Source organism: Alligator sinensis, unplaced genomic scaffold, assembly GCF_000455745.1.
Source record: "Alligator sinensis unplaced genomic scaffold, ASM45574v1 scaffold1131_1, whole genome shotgun sequence".
In the NCBI taxonomy this organism is placed as follows: Eukaryota; Metazoa; Chordata; order Crocodylia; family Alligatoridae; genus Alligator; species Alligator sinensis.
Genome location: NW_005842218.1, coordinates 1,011,036 through 1,027,522, shown reverse-complemented (window position 1 = coordinate 1,027,522; position 16,487 = coordinate 1,011,036). Strand labels below are relative to the sequence as shown.

Here is a 16,487-nt window from a genome sequence, read left to right as displayed (position 1 = left end):
TAACCCCTTGGCTGGGGGGTTATAGATGTTTGACTCAGTCCTGTTTAGGTTCACTTGAAACATGTAATTTTCCTATTATAAAATATCTTTTTTACTGAGATATTCCACACAACCATGATTGGGCCTCAAGGGCAAACTTAATCTAGATAAAACAAATGATTTGTTACCGTTCTAGTTATTTTACAGTAAGAAACATGAGACTGTTGTGGCAAGGCCAGGTGCAGATTCCCTAAATAACTGTGTCACCACTGTTTCCTTGATCACCCTAACTATATTGGCACTTTTCTAACAAAAGTAATGTCTTCACAATGAAGAAAAATCAGCCATGGGAAAAGCAAATGATTGTAGCTGCCAGAGATAGACAAAGTAGAGTTCATAGTCCGTGCCTTCTTCACAGTCCATGCCTCCTGCCTGTGAAGAAAATATCAAAGTAGAGCCCGCAGCCACTTAAAATAAAAATCAGCCCAGGGCTAAATTTGTCTCACTAATGGGCAGATTTAGTCAGATAAGTCTCAGGGCCATGTATCGTCAAAGAAGAGTTGTGCTTTTGTCTTGAAAAGTTGTCAAGCAGGCAAGAGTACTTAAACATCAACAAGTACTTGAGACCTTTTCATATGGTACAAAAGAAATGTTAAATGATATAGTGGTTTACCAATGAAATCTTTAACTGTTTGAAAAACAAAAAAATCCAAGCTTTGAGGCCATTCTGTTTTGTTTTAATATTTTAATATTTCAGTGATTGTATTATATGAGTGTCTATTATATGATTGTATAAACAAAGAAAGAGTGAATTTTATTTTCTATGGCAAGCCCTATTATAACATTTAAACATTCAGTCTGGGAGGCTGGGTGGGAGAGGGAAGGGGAATGATGTCTGAATGAGAAAAAACATTGAAGACCGGCCCTTTTTAAATTCTCAGCACACATTAGGAACCATTATCTTTGCTCATTGTAGACTTTATAAAAATTGAATTCTGAAAAGAATTCTTTCCATTGAAGAAGGAAGAGAAGTTTAAACTTTCAGCAGTGATGTTTACTTTAACCTCATTTGTCCCATGTATGTGCTTATTAAGTAAAACCCTGTTCTCATGTATTGCAAAAGTATACAAAATGCCTTTCTGTTTGGAAATCAGTGTGATCTGTTACTTGTACTAGCTGATGGATTTAAACAAGCTAAGCCCATGGCTCCTAACCTTCCAGCCCTGTGCGCTGGACAAGTGGCTTGGGGTCAGTCCATAGCCTGATCCCTTGTGGGGTTGTTGCATGGGGTTGGTCCCTGACTGCAGCCCTGCATGCCTGGATCTGGCCACGTGCCTGCCTGATCCTGCAAACCCAGATCCAGCTGCACATTGGTGCAATCTGGTGTGTAGGACCATGTTAACTGGCCTGCTGGGCTCCCTATCCATCCAGAAGTTTGCCAGCAGCGGGGCAGCAATTAACACTGCCTCTGCTCCCCCCAGCACCAAATTTCTGAATCCTTTGGCAGCACTGCAGGCTAGATGACACTGCCCTGCCAGCCAAATCTGGCCTATAGGTCAGGGATTGAGCACCCTTGACCTAAAACTTTTTGCAGAGCCTTTGGAACGTCAGCTTTCAGTGATAATGATCTGATAGACATGTGGGTAATTGGCACATGGGTCCAAATATGTTCTGCAGGACAAAAAAGATAGTTGCTGGACAATCAGCTGAATAAGCTCTATTATAATCAGTTTCATTGTTTGAGGAATAGATTTTTTTCCCCTGTGCTGGAGAAATGAGGTACACAGCAAGAATATTCTGCACAATTTGCATTTCTCTCTGCTTTTCTGAAGCATGAAGGCCTAAGTCTTTAACCAACACACAGTAATACAGTCAGATGGAGAAGTACTAAGAAATCCTGTATCCCAGTTGAAACTGCAGGATGAAATATGATTGGGATATAACTGGAATTTAACCATGGCAATGTGCCTGTGAACCCTACCCTTCCAAAAACATGCCATAGTTGCATAAAACAAATGTCCATTTCCTGTTCTGTCCTCAGGTGAGTACCTTCAACAGCAGTGACACTTAGCAGTACATCAGGATATTGCTGGAATCCTGACTTGGAGAAAAGGATCTACCTACTGACAAAAGGTATTTGCATCAAACAGAGTACTGAAGGTAATCTCAGTAGGTTTCTATTTTTACTCAGCCTAGATATCTGGTCATCTGTAAGAGGGTTACAATAGTTTAGTGTTTGAATACGCTGTTTGAATTTCAGTTGGGCGAAAGCCACTGAAGTTAAGGAGCACGCGTGAGTGGATAAATATACAACAGCCGAGGAAGGAGGAAGAAAAGGAACTGGCACTATGAGTGCCACTGGAGCCACTGGATCTGCTGATGATATCACTGCCCTGGAGATCCACCAGTGGTACAAAAGATTTATGAGGGAGTGCCCATCTGGAATGCTTAGTCTCCATGAGTTTAAGGCACTCCTTGGTCTCCAAGGTATGGATCAAGAGGCAAACACATATGTTGAGCAAGTATTTAATACTTTTGACATGAATAAGGTAAGAATTATTTTTGACCATGTTGTTTTTTACTTTAAAAACATGTGTTTCTGTTCCTTAAAAATTAGCTATATCTAATGATTCAGTCCAAATCTAGGTTTCTCAAGACATATAGTCATACTTTTACTGGATAGTTCCAATGATTAACAGGATCCTTGTAATAATATGCAATGGGTGTGGGTGGCTGACTAGTGATGAATAGTCTACTTTTGTAGACTATGCTTTGTAGCTTTGGAAAGGGGGAAAGGGGGGTTTCATAGTGCTGTTTGTATAAGCTTGTAAGAACATGGACCTTTTTGGACTGTTCTCACAGCACTTTGGAAACTGGAGACTTGTGAAAGAAAGCATTCTTTAGAATCTGCCAAAAAAACAAAACAAAGGTTAGCACCTTGAAATTAGGGCTGGACTGGACCCTTTAAAATAGCCCCCTCCATTCCTGTCAGTGCAGGGAGATTGCTTTTAGTAGTTACTGCCATTCTTAATTTAGTTTTTCATTGATTGAAGCAGCTGGATCATCCCTCACTTTTAAAGGCAGAACATCTGCTGACTGTTAGAATATATTTTTAGGACAGTTGTCATAATCAGCAGTCCAAACGCTTTGCAGCTAAATATCACACTGCTACCCTTACCTGGTTCTTAAGGGTGGTGAAATACTAAGACAACTATTTTGCTAGTAATGATGATTTCACTGATGATTACAATAATGAGAATAAAAAATAATGAGATCAAATAATGAGATCAAAAGAGGGCCTGAAGCATAGAGGGAAAGGGAGGGAAATAACAATAGCTATGAAGAAAGAAACAAGACTGATACTGGGTGTAGAGAGAGGGAAGAATGAATAAGATGCTGACACTTGGGGAAGAAAAAGGGATTAAAAAAATTGGATATTGATGATGGAAATAAAAAAAATGTAGAAAGAAGGAAAAAAGAAAAATACTGTTTGATCATTTTGTTGCATTTCCTAGCAATGAAATTCATGCTGAAAAGAGGGATACTTGATAATAGAACTCTGTCTTGAAAATGAATCTTTCACCTGTGACAGCTAACAACTGAGCACAAATGCCATCAAGCCAGGTGGGATATTTTGCCTGTGCAAAGAATGCAAGACCAAGCCCTGAGTGAGGACAATGGAATACTTGTGGCATTGCCATACAGCTCACCGTTGTTCTCAAGCAAAGACCATGCACTTACAACAGCAAGACTGTACAGTTTCCTTTGTGCCACAGTGCCATACTTGATCCATTTTAGCATTCTCATTGAAAAGGTCTTAGTGTCTACGGCTCTAATTGGAGTCAGTGGGAGGTGCAGGTGTCTAGTGGGTCTCAAACTTAACTCCAAAGCCTTAAAGTTTCCCAGAAGAGAACATCCCAGTCAGATCAACCCATTGCTAGTAGGAAGGACAGGCTCTACTTTTTAGCAAGATATTCCCATTTTAATTCACTCTCACTAGGAGAGAAAAAGCGATATTAAATACCAAACTGCAAAGGGATGGCTTTCCAAAATCAGCATGTATCCATGTGAATTATAAGGAAAAGGCAAAGTCCTGGAGCTGATTGGAAATCTGTCACCAAAAACTTCTGAACTGGAAAATTCCAGCTTGATGAAACTGAAATTGCTCATGAAAAATGATCAATTTTAATTAATTGTTGTTTTGGAAGAAAAAGAGAAACTGTTGAAATGATTTGTTTCAAAGCTTTAAAAAAAATGGTATCATTCTATTTTTTGGTTTAAAATTACTTTCAATTTAGAAGTTTGAGCCAACTGTAAGTTAAAAAAAAAACAAACTAAAAACAGCCGAAGTCCAAATTTTTCTAAATCATCCCAATGAAATATTTTGATTGACCCAAACTGTCTCTTTTTTCAGTTTGTCAGGTTGCAGGAACTGGGGTTTTAACTTTTGGTTCCAACCTGAGTCAGGCAACAATTTTGACTTCTCAGAAATATTGAAGTCTTATAACAATGTAAACAATTTCTGCCTTTTTATCTACCTGTTTCTAAGTCAGTTCTTTAAGTTCTCTGTGTATGCATGTACTTGACTGAGATAAGACTGCACAGTGAGAGATTTCAGAACTGCTCTCTACCAAGAAGTTCTCACTAAGATCTGTGCTGAGCTGAGCATATCAAAACTTGAGACTCTCATAAACTAAATTTCCAAGAACACCAAGTACCCATGCCCTCAAATGAAATCAATGAAGTGCTTATCGGGCCTGAACAATAGTGTCCTCTATCAGTACAGGGTGTATTCAGGCAGAGCTGATGGTTCCATTTATTTGCAGAATCCCATATGGAATGAGACATTCCAAGTGCCTTCCATCTGCTAAACTAGCCATGACTAGGCATGGGCAAGCCAGGCACCAGTCCCAGGCACCAACTCAGAGGGTGTGCCAGTATGCCCCTCTACACCCAGGAGTCTTTGCCAGGCAGGCTCAGCCCAGACATGCTCAATAGTGTCATGGGGTGGGGGATGGAATGACATCCTCCAGAAGGCTCATGGCACAACCCTGAACCTGGGGGGAGGGTGCAAAGCAAACATGGTACCAAGAGCAGCCTGTGGAGAGCCTGTGTTGCTACCTGTCCCCCAGTGGCAACAGTCAAGCATGTGCTGCTACAGCCACAGCTGCCACCTGAGTGAGGAGAGCTGGACAAGTAAAATTTCTCTCCTCCTTCCCCTCCTTACTGTTGCCCACCACTTCTACCTCTGCCCTGAGTGCTGAAAGATCTCACTACTTCTCTCTTTTTCAACTTCTGCGATGAACACCAGGGATCCTGGTTTTCTCTAATAAAAATTGCAAATTCTCTGATTAAAATGCCAAAATCTGTGATTAAAATAAAAGGCCACTATATTTATAGATGTCAGTTGAACACAATGTTTTACTGATATCTTTACAGTTTTAAAGCAGTTTGGAAGCCTACCAGTGCCTCGATCACTATAATAAAATACATTCTAAATACCTATATATTTTGGCATTTGATTTCAGGTTTTTCAGCATGGAAAATCAGAACTCCTGTTGAGACCACTCTGTAGAATGATGTGTAGAAATTGTGTAGAAACATTCAAAATTACGTGCAGAAAAACTCAAAATTATGAGAAATTAATTACTTCTTGTTTTTTTTTACAAATTAAACTAAAAATAACACTATTTGAACCTTCTTTAGGAATATATTCAGGTACTTCGTATGGTTGGTGGGGTGGGGGTGGAGGGGTGTGTGTAGTGGGGATTTGTGAAGGTATGGAGGGATGTGGGGGGGTTTCTGGGTGTGTGGGGGGATTCGTAGGTGGGTGTGGGGTTTATGGGGATGTGGGTATGGGAGTATGTAGAGTCTGTGGGTAAGTGTGGGTTTTGTTGGGGGCTTGTGAAGGATTTTGGGGGGCTATGGGAGTATGTAGGGTGGGCAGGTGTGGGGTTTATGGGGGGGTTGTGAAATGGGGTAAGGGGTGTGTGGGGGGGGGTTGTGGGCAGGTATGGGATTTGTGGTGCAGAGCCCCTACTGCCAGTGGCTCAGCAGCAGTAGGCAGTGGGCCTTCAGGGTGCCACAGCAGGCAGAGTCCCCAGTGGCATGCACCTCTAGTTGAGTCCCAGGGCCTGCACATGCTGGTGTTACTTTGAATTACCAATTTATCAAATCAAGAGCAAGACCTTATAAAGGGGGATAAGACAAAATGCCATGTTTATTGATTACATGAATTAGACATAGAGGTTCAGACCCACCACTCATACAGACGCACACAAATCATCCTACACATCATTACACTCAGACATACACAAACATGGAGGCCCCTGCAAGCCCAACTTACCTTAAAGGCTCCAGGAGGGAAAGGGAGCCTGAGCCAAGCCCTGGCTGACTAAGGCTAGGGACAGACATTATATACAAACTGGTTTAAGTGATCAGAAACTGGTTTAAACTTGTAACAGAACAGACATTCGGTGCAATAAACCAGTTTGAAAATGGCCGAAACCAGTTTGAGATATACATGGTTGAATGTAGAATCAGACTTAACTGATTTGGCTCAAACCAGTTTATGCAATGTCTGTCCCAGACCCCTTGCTAGCTTAAATTGAATCAGACTCCCCCAGCATCCCGCATGCTCTCTGGGCTGGACAGAGCTCTGCTCCAGTGAGCTGGGCTGGCCCCTCCCCTCTGCTCTCTAGCTAGAGCAAGGGTATGGTGTAACCAGATGCTTACCTGCCATGGCCCTGGAAGCAAATTCCTCCCTCCATCTCCTCTCTTCCCCACCACGCCACTGGCAAACCCTGGGGACCGTAGCTGCTATTTGCCAGCCCCTGCTACACCTCCATGGCTTGCCTGCAGCCAGGCAAGGATAGAGTTAATTTCTCTCTCTGTCCCCTCTCTCCCTTGGAATCTCTGCAGCTTGGGAAGGGATTCATTCCACAGCGTGTCCTGGAGGGGAGGGGGGGGGAAGTGGGGGAGAGAGGCAAGCTAGTGCCCTGTGTGCAGATCCAAGCCCTGTACCTGTGATCCCAGAGATAAGACCTACAGGACCAGACTGAGAGGTGGAAAGTGTTGCCAAAGACCTGACAGTCATCACACATGCTGGAGATGTAGTTAAGGCAAGTTGCAGACAGCTTCACCAAAGAATGAGGAGAGCTAAATACCTAAACAAAGCCTTCATAATGCCTGGCTGTAAGGAGACATTCTACCCTCAGTATTAGTAAAAACTAATTCTTGTCTTCTTGGTTTACATTTTAAGTTAGACTAAGTTGTGTATGATGTGTTTTCAGCCCTGGCTGGTGCCTGACCATGCCCCCTCTGTTCCAGCAGGGAAGGATGAGAGCCTTGGAGTGCATCTCTCTTCCCTCCCCTTTGGCAGTGGCTGGCAGGCATGCCCCAGCTTCTGGCTTGAGCCACTGCAGGCATGTGACCGCCTTTCCTGATTTAACAGAGAATGTCTGTCCAGTTATTCATCAATTTAAACTGTGCAGCTTAGACTAACCTGCAAAGAGTGAATCAATTCAGGCTTGGGCTTTTTGTGATAGACCCTATGGGGGTAGGCTGAGAGAGCTGAATCTCTTCAGCCTTCACAAGAGACGGCTGAGGGGGGATCTTGTGGCCACCTATAAATTTATTAGGGGAGGTCAATGGGGAATAGGGGACGTGCTGTTTACTAAGGCGTCCCAGGGAGTGACTAGGAATAACGGGTGTAAACTAGTTGAGAGTGGATTTAGGTTAGATATTAAGAAGAAATTTTTCACAGTAAGGGTGGCCAGGATCTGGAATGGGCTTCCAAGAGAGATGGTGCTAGCATCTAGCTTGGAGGTCTTCAAGAAGAGGCTAGATAGTCACCTGGCTGGGGTCATCTGACCTCAGTCCTCTTTCCTGCCAGGGACAGGGGGTCGGACACGATGATCCATTGCGGTCCCTTCCAACTCTACAATCTTTGAATCTATGAATGTCTGTCCCTAACCTAAGAGTCTCAGTCCCTGCCCCTTCCCCTTCTCTCTCCCACTCTGGGCAGGGCTTAAGGTTTGCCACTCTTCTAGCAAGAAGCTCTTGCAGGCTGGAACCCTGCCAGCCTGCAGAGAGCTCTTTGCAAGACTGGAAAATCCATGGGCATCTCCGTTAAAATTAAAAATCTGCTTTTTTTCTTTGTTAAAAAGGAAAATCTTCATTTTTTTCTGTTTTTCCATTGAAAATGGAAAACCTGGATCCCTAATGATCTCACAGCTCTCAAGCCCCCAACCTCACCTGTTGCCCAGCAGCCTGTCTCTTTTGTGACCCCCTTGCCAGGCACGCTGCAGAGAGACCTGAGCTCTATCTACATGCACTAGTACCAAAACAAGCAGCTCAGTCAGTGCTGAATCAGGCCCAATTGGTCTATTCATAGCTTTGCACTAAGGAAGCTCTGCTGTTTTCTACCTGGAAAGGTAGAGTGGCATCATAGCACTACCTGGTACTGCAAGAGCGTGTTTGGGGTGAGACAAGTCGAGTGACACACCACAATCTATTATATTTGCCTCTCTGGTCTGTCAGTGGGCTGCAACCCACTGGTTAAGAATGTTTGCATTACACCATTCAACCAAAAATCAGCTCATTCAAAGTTGCTAAAATAAAATATTCCCAAGCCAACTAGCACACCTCACTCATGGGTTTAAACTTCCTTTATGCACTCAGCCCTATCAATTTCCACAGTCAAAAAATATGGAGCTCAGACCTCAGTACATTGTGTGAGAAACCAGAGAGAGACTAAAGCTGTTGTCCTAAAATGCTTCTAGTTATTCTTGACATCAAATTTCACTGGTCACCAGAAGTCTGCCTCACACAGGCTTAAAAATAAGCAGGGTTTAGAGTTTTGTGAGCACAAAACATGCCATTTCATTGTGTCCAGTCTTCTGGGTATTGGTAGAAAGACTCTGCTCAGTAGTGCACACAGCTAATAAGATTACATATCACTTATTAGCTTGTTAATATTATATGAAAGGTTAGGATTAATCTTGCAAGATCTTATGAGGATATTTATAACAGGACAGATAGTCTCACTGGCATATATATGATATGTTTTATTAAGATTCATGTTTCAGAAACAATGGTGCTGTGGGGGGGAAAAAGGATCAAGTATGATAGACACCTGTAGCTGCCAACTGATGTGGTCAATGCCTTTTTTGTTGGCTCCCCCACTGAGGAGTCCATGTGTCAGTGAAAAACTCTAGAAAGCAGATCCTATTTTGAGCTTCTCTTACCTGAAGAAACAACTTCCGATTTGTAGAAAAGAGCAGATTGCTCCATCAGGCTAGCAGATGGAAAAGCAACTGGCTTACCAATGATATCCTGTCAGTAGCATAAAGAAAGACCTCAAAGAACCTGAAAACTTAAGACATCAAAAAATAGCTCTGGTAGCAGGTATTTTTAATAAATCTGTCAAGCTGAGGGTGATATCATGTTACTGAAGAATACCAAATATTGTATCTATATTTAAGAAGTGATGGGAGAGAGATGGAAGAAGAGGGGCCAGATGGAGGATAGTGATCCAGGCAGCTACCAATCCATCAGCCTGGTGGTAATAGTAAGCAAGACTTGGGAAGAATAATTAGATAGGGAGATAAATAGAAAATGAGATCAAATAAAACAAGAAGATTATTCCAAGCTAACCTAGTTTAATTTGGAAAGGCAGTTGATCTTCTAGACAAAGGAAGCAAGCAGATATTTTACCTGTCTGGACAGCATTTGCTATGGTGCCAGTTGGGGAACTAGTAAAGCTCGAGAAGAATGGGGTTAGTGGAGGAAAGAAATTGGCTCCAGAGAAGATGGCAACAGGCATTTGTATCAGGCTGGAGCAAAGTTACTAGTAGAGTTACTCAAAGATGGGTGAAGTGAAATTCTGCAACAGCTTTCCAATCAGAATAATGAGAGCAAGAAACCAAACTAAGGGGTTTACATTGTCAAGAGAAAATCATTCTTCTTAAACAGGTTATTCATAGCGCCATCTCCTTTTATCCATTCACCATTCTAACAGATGTTAAGGTTTTACTTCTGTGGTGGTTGAAGCCCCTAGTTGTGGGGCCCTTAGCAGATCAGTTTTGTGTTGTTTGGCTGCAGCATTAAGGCCACTGCAAGCTCTTTCATCCCCAGCTGGTACCTGAAGTGTATTGTTTTTTCACTGCTGAGCAGCCACAGTGGTCACAAGGTGAACTGGAAGCATAATTTTGTGGATTAAACAGGAGACTGAACGTAAGGATTCCTGCAGCCTGCTCTGCTCTTGGATGCTGATTCCCTCTGTGGTCTTAGTTAGGTCACTTGATTTTTCTGTCCATTCCCTCTACTGTACAACTGAGATGAGAGGTGCCATCAGGATGAATTGGTATTTACAATGTGCTACACGTTATTAGGGAGCACCATAGAGTAACAGTGATATACAGGGGAAAGGAAGGAGAACAGAACAAAACAGAAGGAACTGAAGAAGGGACCCCAGGGCATGGTCTGAAGAATGCAGGAGAGAAGATGGTGGCTTTCAAGGTGAAAATGGTAAGTGAAAAAGGGGAAGGCTGGGTGAGGGCGAGAGAAAGGGAGAGAGGGAGTTATCAGGGAAGGAAAAGGAAAAGAAGAAAAGTGGCTAAGCTTGGAATGTGAGATGCAACCATTAGTTAACTACAATATAGAGTTTTTGTTTTTGTATAAACAAGTACTAAATGACAATTCAGTAATGACTGCAGTCAGCCTCTCATGTAGATGCGGCCCTTGGCACAGATCCCTGGCTAAGCAAAGTGGACATGCCTTTACACTCTGGATAGGTGCCACCCTGCTGACTCTGTCACCGTCTTCCCCAACAATGCCCACTTCTATTGTTTCACCACAAACAGTTGTTTGTAGTCGTGCTCCTAGCATTGTAAGCGCACCCAAGAGAGGAAAAATCTATGCTGTTTGCTTTAGTCATGTTGACATTTTCTCCCATTTCACAGGTTTGACTCATTTCTGATAATCCTCCTGTGAAATTACAGAAACAGCAGATCCTGTTTGAAGCTCCACTTCTAAGTCTGATTGTTCCTCCTTGTAAAGAAATTTAAATACCATTTTGTCTTTTGAATTAAATATCTGATAGATGTTTAATATAACTTTCTCAGTGCATGCGTGATCAATCACACATCATCTGGTATTGCCCTTGTGGTTTTGTTTTACACACCAATGTTCACATTTTTCTATGTATGCCTCAGTTACTTGCAGTTTCTCTAGCATTTGTCCTTGAACCAACAGTTTGCAGTGGAAGACAGTTTGACTGCAATGAGAGTCATGGGATGAGTGCTGTCCTATGAGCACTTTCTGCTTAACCCCAGCTTATTCATAGCATGGTTTCTGCTACCCAGTTGCAGCCTCACAGCATCTTTAATAGCTGTCTCAGTTGATACAGTAATTTCTAGTGTATGTTTTAGTCAAATCAACTTCTCTTGATAGCTGCTTTCAGATTGCCTCATTTGCTGACTACACACTCAGTGGTGTCTTAATGTATCGTTTAGAGGCTCTCTGAACTGGCACTGCTCTGCTAATTTCCTTAATCTGATCCCATATTCAGTTGTTACACATTTTTGTTTTTCTGTTTATAAAGGCAGAAATGCTCTGTTGCCAGTAGCTTTGGGCACAGGTGATTTCTGTGGAATTTCTACAATCTCAGCACATGCTTTGTCTGTGGAGTTAATAGAAACTGTCATGCTATGCAGCAGGTTATAAATTTTAACCCCATTATGCTCCATAAAATCACCACCTTTTTCATCATTTATATTTTAAGCTATTATATACCATTCCAGTCTCTCAGTAGAGGTGGGACATGCTTTTACCAAACTATAAATCAAGTCATTTTTTTCCCAGACATTTCAACTACTGCTTACAGGTATTTTAGCTATCGCTAAGTAAATTAAATACTGTTCCAACTTCATATAATAACCTTTTCAGGTTCTTTTCAAAATATGTAGCCCTTCCATGTAGGAATGCACTTTTGTATATGCAAATTAAGATTGGGGTAATATGAATGTGACTCTGTATCCGAAACATAGCCTAAAAGCAGTGCATCATGTTGGATTTGTTTAGCTCCATCTCCTTTAGAGAAGAAGTTAGCGGTAAAGAGTCCAATTTTTTTTTATCTCATCTTGGCAGGTGCCCACTGCCTCAGTCATTAAGGCTTACACTGCTTGAGATTCCAAAAGTGGAAGCAGGTTAGGAGAAGGAAGAGTAGGGAAAGGTGTTTGGGGCTGCTAATGTCTGGTGTAGTGAAAAGACAACCACTTCTTCCTTAACCGTTCAACAGGGTAGGGCCCTAGAGTGTAAGTGCTCAATGCAGTGGAGATGGAGGTCTTACAAAGGGACAATGACCTTCCCAGAATGAGCTGGTGCTTCATACTTCTTACTTGGAAGAGTTTCTTAAAGTTGCGGTCTAGTTAAAACATGTTCCTGATGTATCTGTTGTGGTGTCTGGGATAATGACCTTTCCATTTGTTAATCCAATGGAAATGTCTATAGGTTTCCCCCATTTTTAATAAGTTTGAGAATATTACTAGAATATCCACTCTTCACCACACAGGAATAGGCCCTTTACAATGTGATTTATAAATAAAATGGATGAAGTGAATTTTCTCACTATTTCTGTTATAGTGTATAAGTTTATATTGACATTAAAGGCTCCCAACTTGCTTAACATTAATATAATTCCTGAGATGATCAGCTCTGCAAAGAACCTCATTAGTAACAACTAGACAATGACATGTGGACTATTCTCTTAGCCTATGGAAAGGGGAAGAATGTATCACAAGTCCTGTAGAGAGAGAAGAAATAAGGGAAACTTGGCATGCACAGCTGGAACAGAAACATTATTTACTTTACTAAGCAAATACAAAAGTATAGTATTGAGTGCATTCCATGTTAGGGTCCTCCAACCCTCTGTTTTGTGTTTAGTTGCACTGCATCCTACCAGAAGAAGGGGCACCACAGAAATTGGGTTCTAGAACTTAAGAACAGAAGAACTGCCATTTACTGGGTCAGATTATAGGTCCATCTTGCCCAGTGTCCTGTGTCACACAGTGGAAGAGAGTGGCTGTTAAAAGGGAGAGCAAATAGGGTATGACCAGGGTTTTTCCCACTATTCTTCTCACTTGCAACCTCCAGTACTTAAAGTCTAAGAAATTCTAACTCAGAAGTTGTACCCCTAACTCCCATGCTCAATAGCTACTGATGCACCTTTCCTCCAAGAATTTGTCCAGTCCCTTTTTGAATCTGGCTAAACTGTCAGCTTCCACAACATCTAGTGGCAATGAGTTCCACACTTTAATTACACACTGTGAGAAAAAGTACTTCCTTTTGTCAGATTTAAATTTACTACCTACTACTTTCTTATTATAAACCCTAGTTCACGTATTATGAGAGACAGTAAATAATACATCCGTATCTGACATCTAGTACCTTGTAAACCTTTATCATGTCCCCCTTCAAACATTTATTTTCTAAAATGAATAGGCGTAGCCTCTTTATTCTCTTTTCATATGGAAGCCCCTTCATACCACCAGTCATCCTTGTTGTTCTTCTCTGGACCTTCTTTAGTTCTTCTATATCCTTTTTGCAGTGTGGGGACCAGAACTGGACACAGTATTTAAGGTGTGGATGCACCGTGGATTTATGAAGGGCCATAATGATACTTTCCATTTTATTTACAGTTCCCTTCCTAATGAGCCTTAACATTTTGCTTGCCTTTTTGTTGGCTTCTGAGCACTGAGTTGATGTTTTTAGTGAACTGTCTACAATGAGTCCCAGATCTCTTTCCTGTGTGGTAACACCTATGTCGCCCCCGAGAGCCACGGCGCGGGGTTCGGGGCCTTAGGAGCCCTAGTCGGCGGGCGGGTACTTGTGACGCTTGGAGTGGAATCAGATACTCAAGGGTTTTGATTGAACAAAAAAGATTGTTTACTTACACTGCTCGTACAGTGCAGGCCAGAAGCTTGCTTCGATTACAGTTGTAAACAAAACTTGGGTCAGGCAGAAATTACAAAGTTCGTTTGGTCAGTCTGCAAAGTGTTCGGGGTGTTCGAGCCGGCAGTCGTCTTACGTCTCGGGTGGGGGTGTGCTAGGCCCCCTTGGGCTAGCAAGCCAATCGCTGGTCGCCACGTAGGAATAATTTAAAACTAGCCAATAATAATGTGAATTTGCATAAAAGTGGCGGGGACTTTTTTTTTAACTGTAATTTTTCACTACTGTAGCATTTGGTTACTGGGTTCAGGCATAGCGGAATTTTCCTCCATGACCTAGTTACTGCCACCAGAATGATTGACAGCAAAACTATGCCATATGTATCGAACCCATGGAATTTTCCTCTGTGCTATGTCATTTCTCCTCTGGGCTATACCAATTCTCCTCTGTGCTATAGGCATCTAATTAATGGGTTCTGACAACCTAAAGTAGGGCCCATCATAGAATAGGTAGTATTGTTTGAGTTATTTTTGCCTATGTGCATCACTTTACACTTATCTACATTGAATTTCATCTGCCATTTAGTTGTCCATCCACTCAATAGTGCCAGATCCTTCTTTAGTTTCTCACAGTCTGCCTTAGACTTAACCACTTTGAATATTTTTGTGTCATCCACATTCTGAATCCTGTTCGTTGAAGAAACGTCAGGAAGAAATTCAACAAGACTGTTTTGGAATAGACTGTGCCCACCTACGATGTTGCTTTCTCTGGCTTCTCGCTTGAAGTTCTGCACATTGTGCATGCCTGTTACTCTTTTGACCTTTTCATTATTTACAGCATATGTTGTAGCCATTAATTACATGCACTTAGGGATTAGACTTTGAAGTGCTTGCAATAGCTAGCATACAGTTTAAAGACCACCAGTTTAAGTCTGTGCTTACTTAACTTTTCTTAATAGTTCTAGTTATATCAGTGGAAAAACCTAACTGGATTAAATAATATCCCCTGATGTTTCACCAAACAACCTTTAAATACATTCCTGTTTACTTCTACTTCACAAACATTACAAAACAGTTCTACTTCAAAATGGGGCACAGAAGGTAATCTCATTTGGGTCCAGATATACACTAAGTAAAAATAGAAAACTATCTTGTAAGAGGTTTACAGTAGCTTGTTAGGAACAGAATATGTTTGAATTCTAGTTGGGTGAAAGCTACAGAAGCTGAGAAACGTGAATGAGTGAATGTATAAATCCTGAAAAGAAAAATATTGTGTATCAGTATGGGTGCCAATACATCGATAGTAGATGATATTAACACCCCACAGATCCACCAGTTATATACCAAATTTATGAGGGAGTGCCCTTCTGGACTGCTTAGCCTGTATGAATTCAAGACCCTTTTGGATTTGCACCATATGGACGCGCAGGCAGAAACGTATGTTGATCGAGTGTTTCAGACCTTTGACTCAAATAAGGTAAGCTTGGTTTCTTTACTAATTTTTCAGCACACATTTTTTAGGCAATATGTAATCTGTTGTATGCTTTGAATTGCTTGCAGACCTGTTGTTACAGTGGGTACTGTTACATAGTTTAAACTGTTGGCATATAAATCTGGCTGTTTGTGCTTGTAAGGACTTTAATAGTGATTCCATGAGTACTTTGAGGGACACTTGGAGCGACATTCTTAACAGAGGTGTTGAGAGATCCTTTTTAAGCTTAGGTTAATTTTTAAAGTTCGTTTCTAGTTCTTCTTGTGTATTCTACTTGCCCTCTCAGTATTTGAGCAATGAAAACCTTGAATAACTATAGGTTCACAACACCCTTTGAGAGGGAAGTGTGAATATGTTCTCCATTTGACAAAGAAAACTATGATTTGCCTAGAGTCGCATACTAGGCACAATTAAGAACATCATTCTGATATCCACATGCTAGCCAGTGCCTTAACTATGAGGCCAGATAAAATCATTGAATGAATATGTGAAACTGCTTTAACACAAGTTTATATCCTTGAAAGGGGTAGAAATATTCCCTTTCAATACTAGTTCCCAGAAGTAGAACAGGGAAGCAGCAGTGCATGGGGAAGCACCGGGTGCTCCACTTCCAGTTACAGTGGCATAACCAGCCACTAGCTGCAGCAAAGGCTATTTTTAAGCTACTTTTCAAAGGTGGTACCTGGGGCTGCTTCCCTAGTCACCCCACCCTCAATTATACCACCTTGTTGGAGTGATGGGGTTTGCATATCTCCATGATCCTGAGAGCTATGCCAGTGGTAGCTTAGCTACTAAGGGTCTCCCAACGCGGACAGATTGACAGTGAGGGATCTGGCAAAGAGAGATGCCTTGGTCCTCCAGGCTGGGGTTTGGGCTAACACCCCTATCCTGGAAAAAATAACTTGTTACAAAACATACACTATCACATCAGAGATAGTTGGATTCAACTGTAAGCAGACTTTGGAAATTTAAAAAGGTGTTACGAATTCATAGATTCATAGATGTTAGGGTCGGAAGGGACCTCAATAGATCATCGAGTCCGACCCCCTGCATAGGCAGGAAAGAGT

General features: G+C 41.7%; 1 protein-coding gene across 2 annotated transcripts in view; it reads left to right on the top strand.

Moving 5' to 3' along the window:
* The first annotated feature begins 2,327 nt into the window (after window positions 1-2,327).
* The window catches only part of GUCA1C (guanylate cyclase activator 1C), a 62,845-nt gene continuing 48,685 nt past the window's right edge, over window positions 2,328-16,487 (top strand). The window contains exon 1 of one of the 2 annotated variants that reach the window (XM_025208070.1): window positions 2,328-2,528. In XM_025208070.1, the coding sequence (XP_025063855.1) occupies window positions 2,328-2,528 (201 nt within the window). Of the gene's footprint in view, window positions 2,529-15,210; window positions 15,406-16,487 lie in introns of those variants that run through there. The other variant, XM_006027017.3, reaches the window with a different exon arrangement.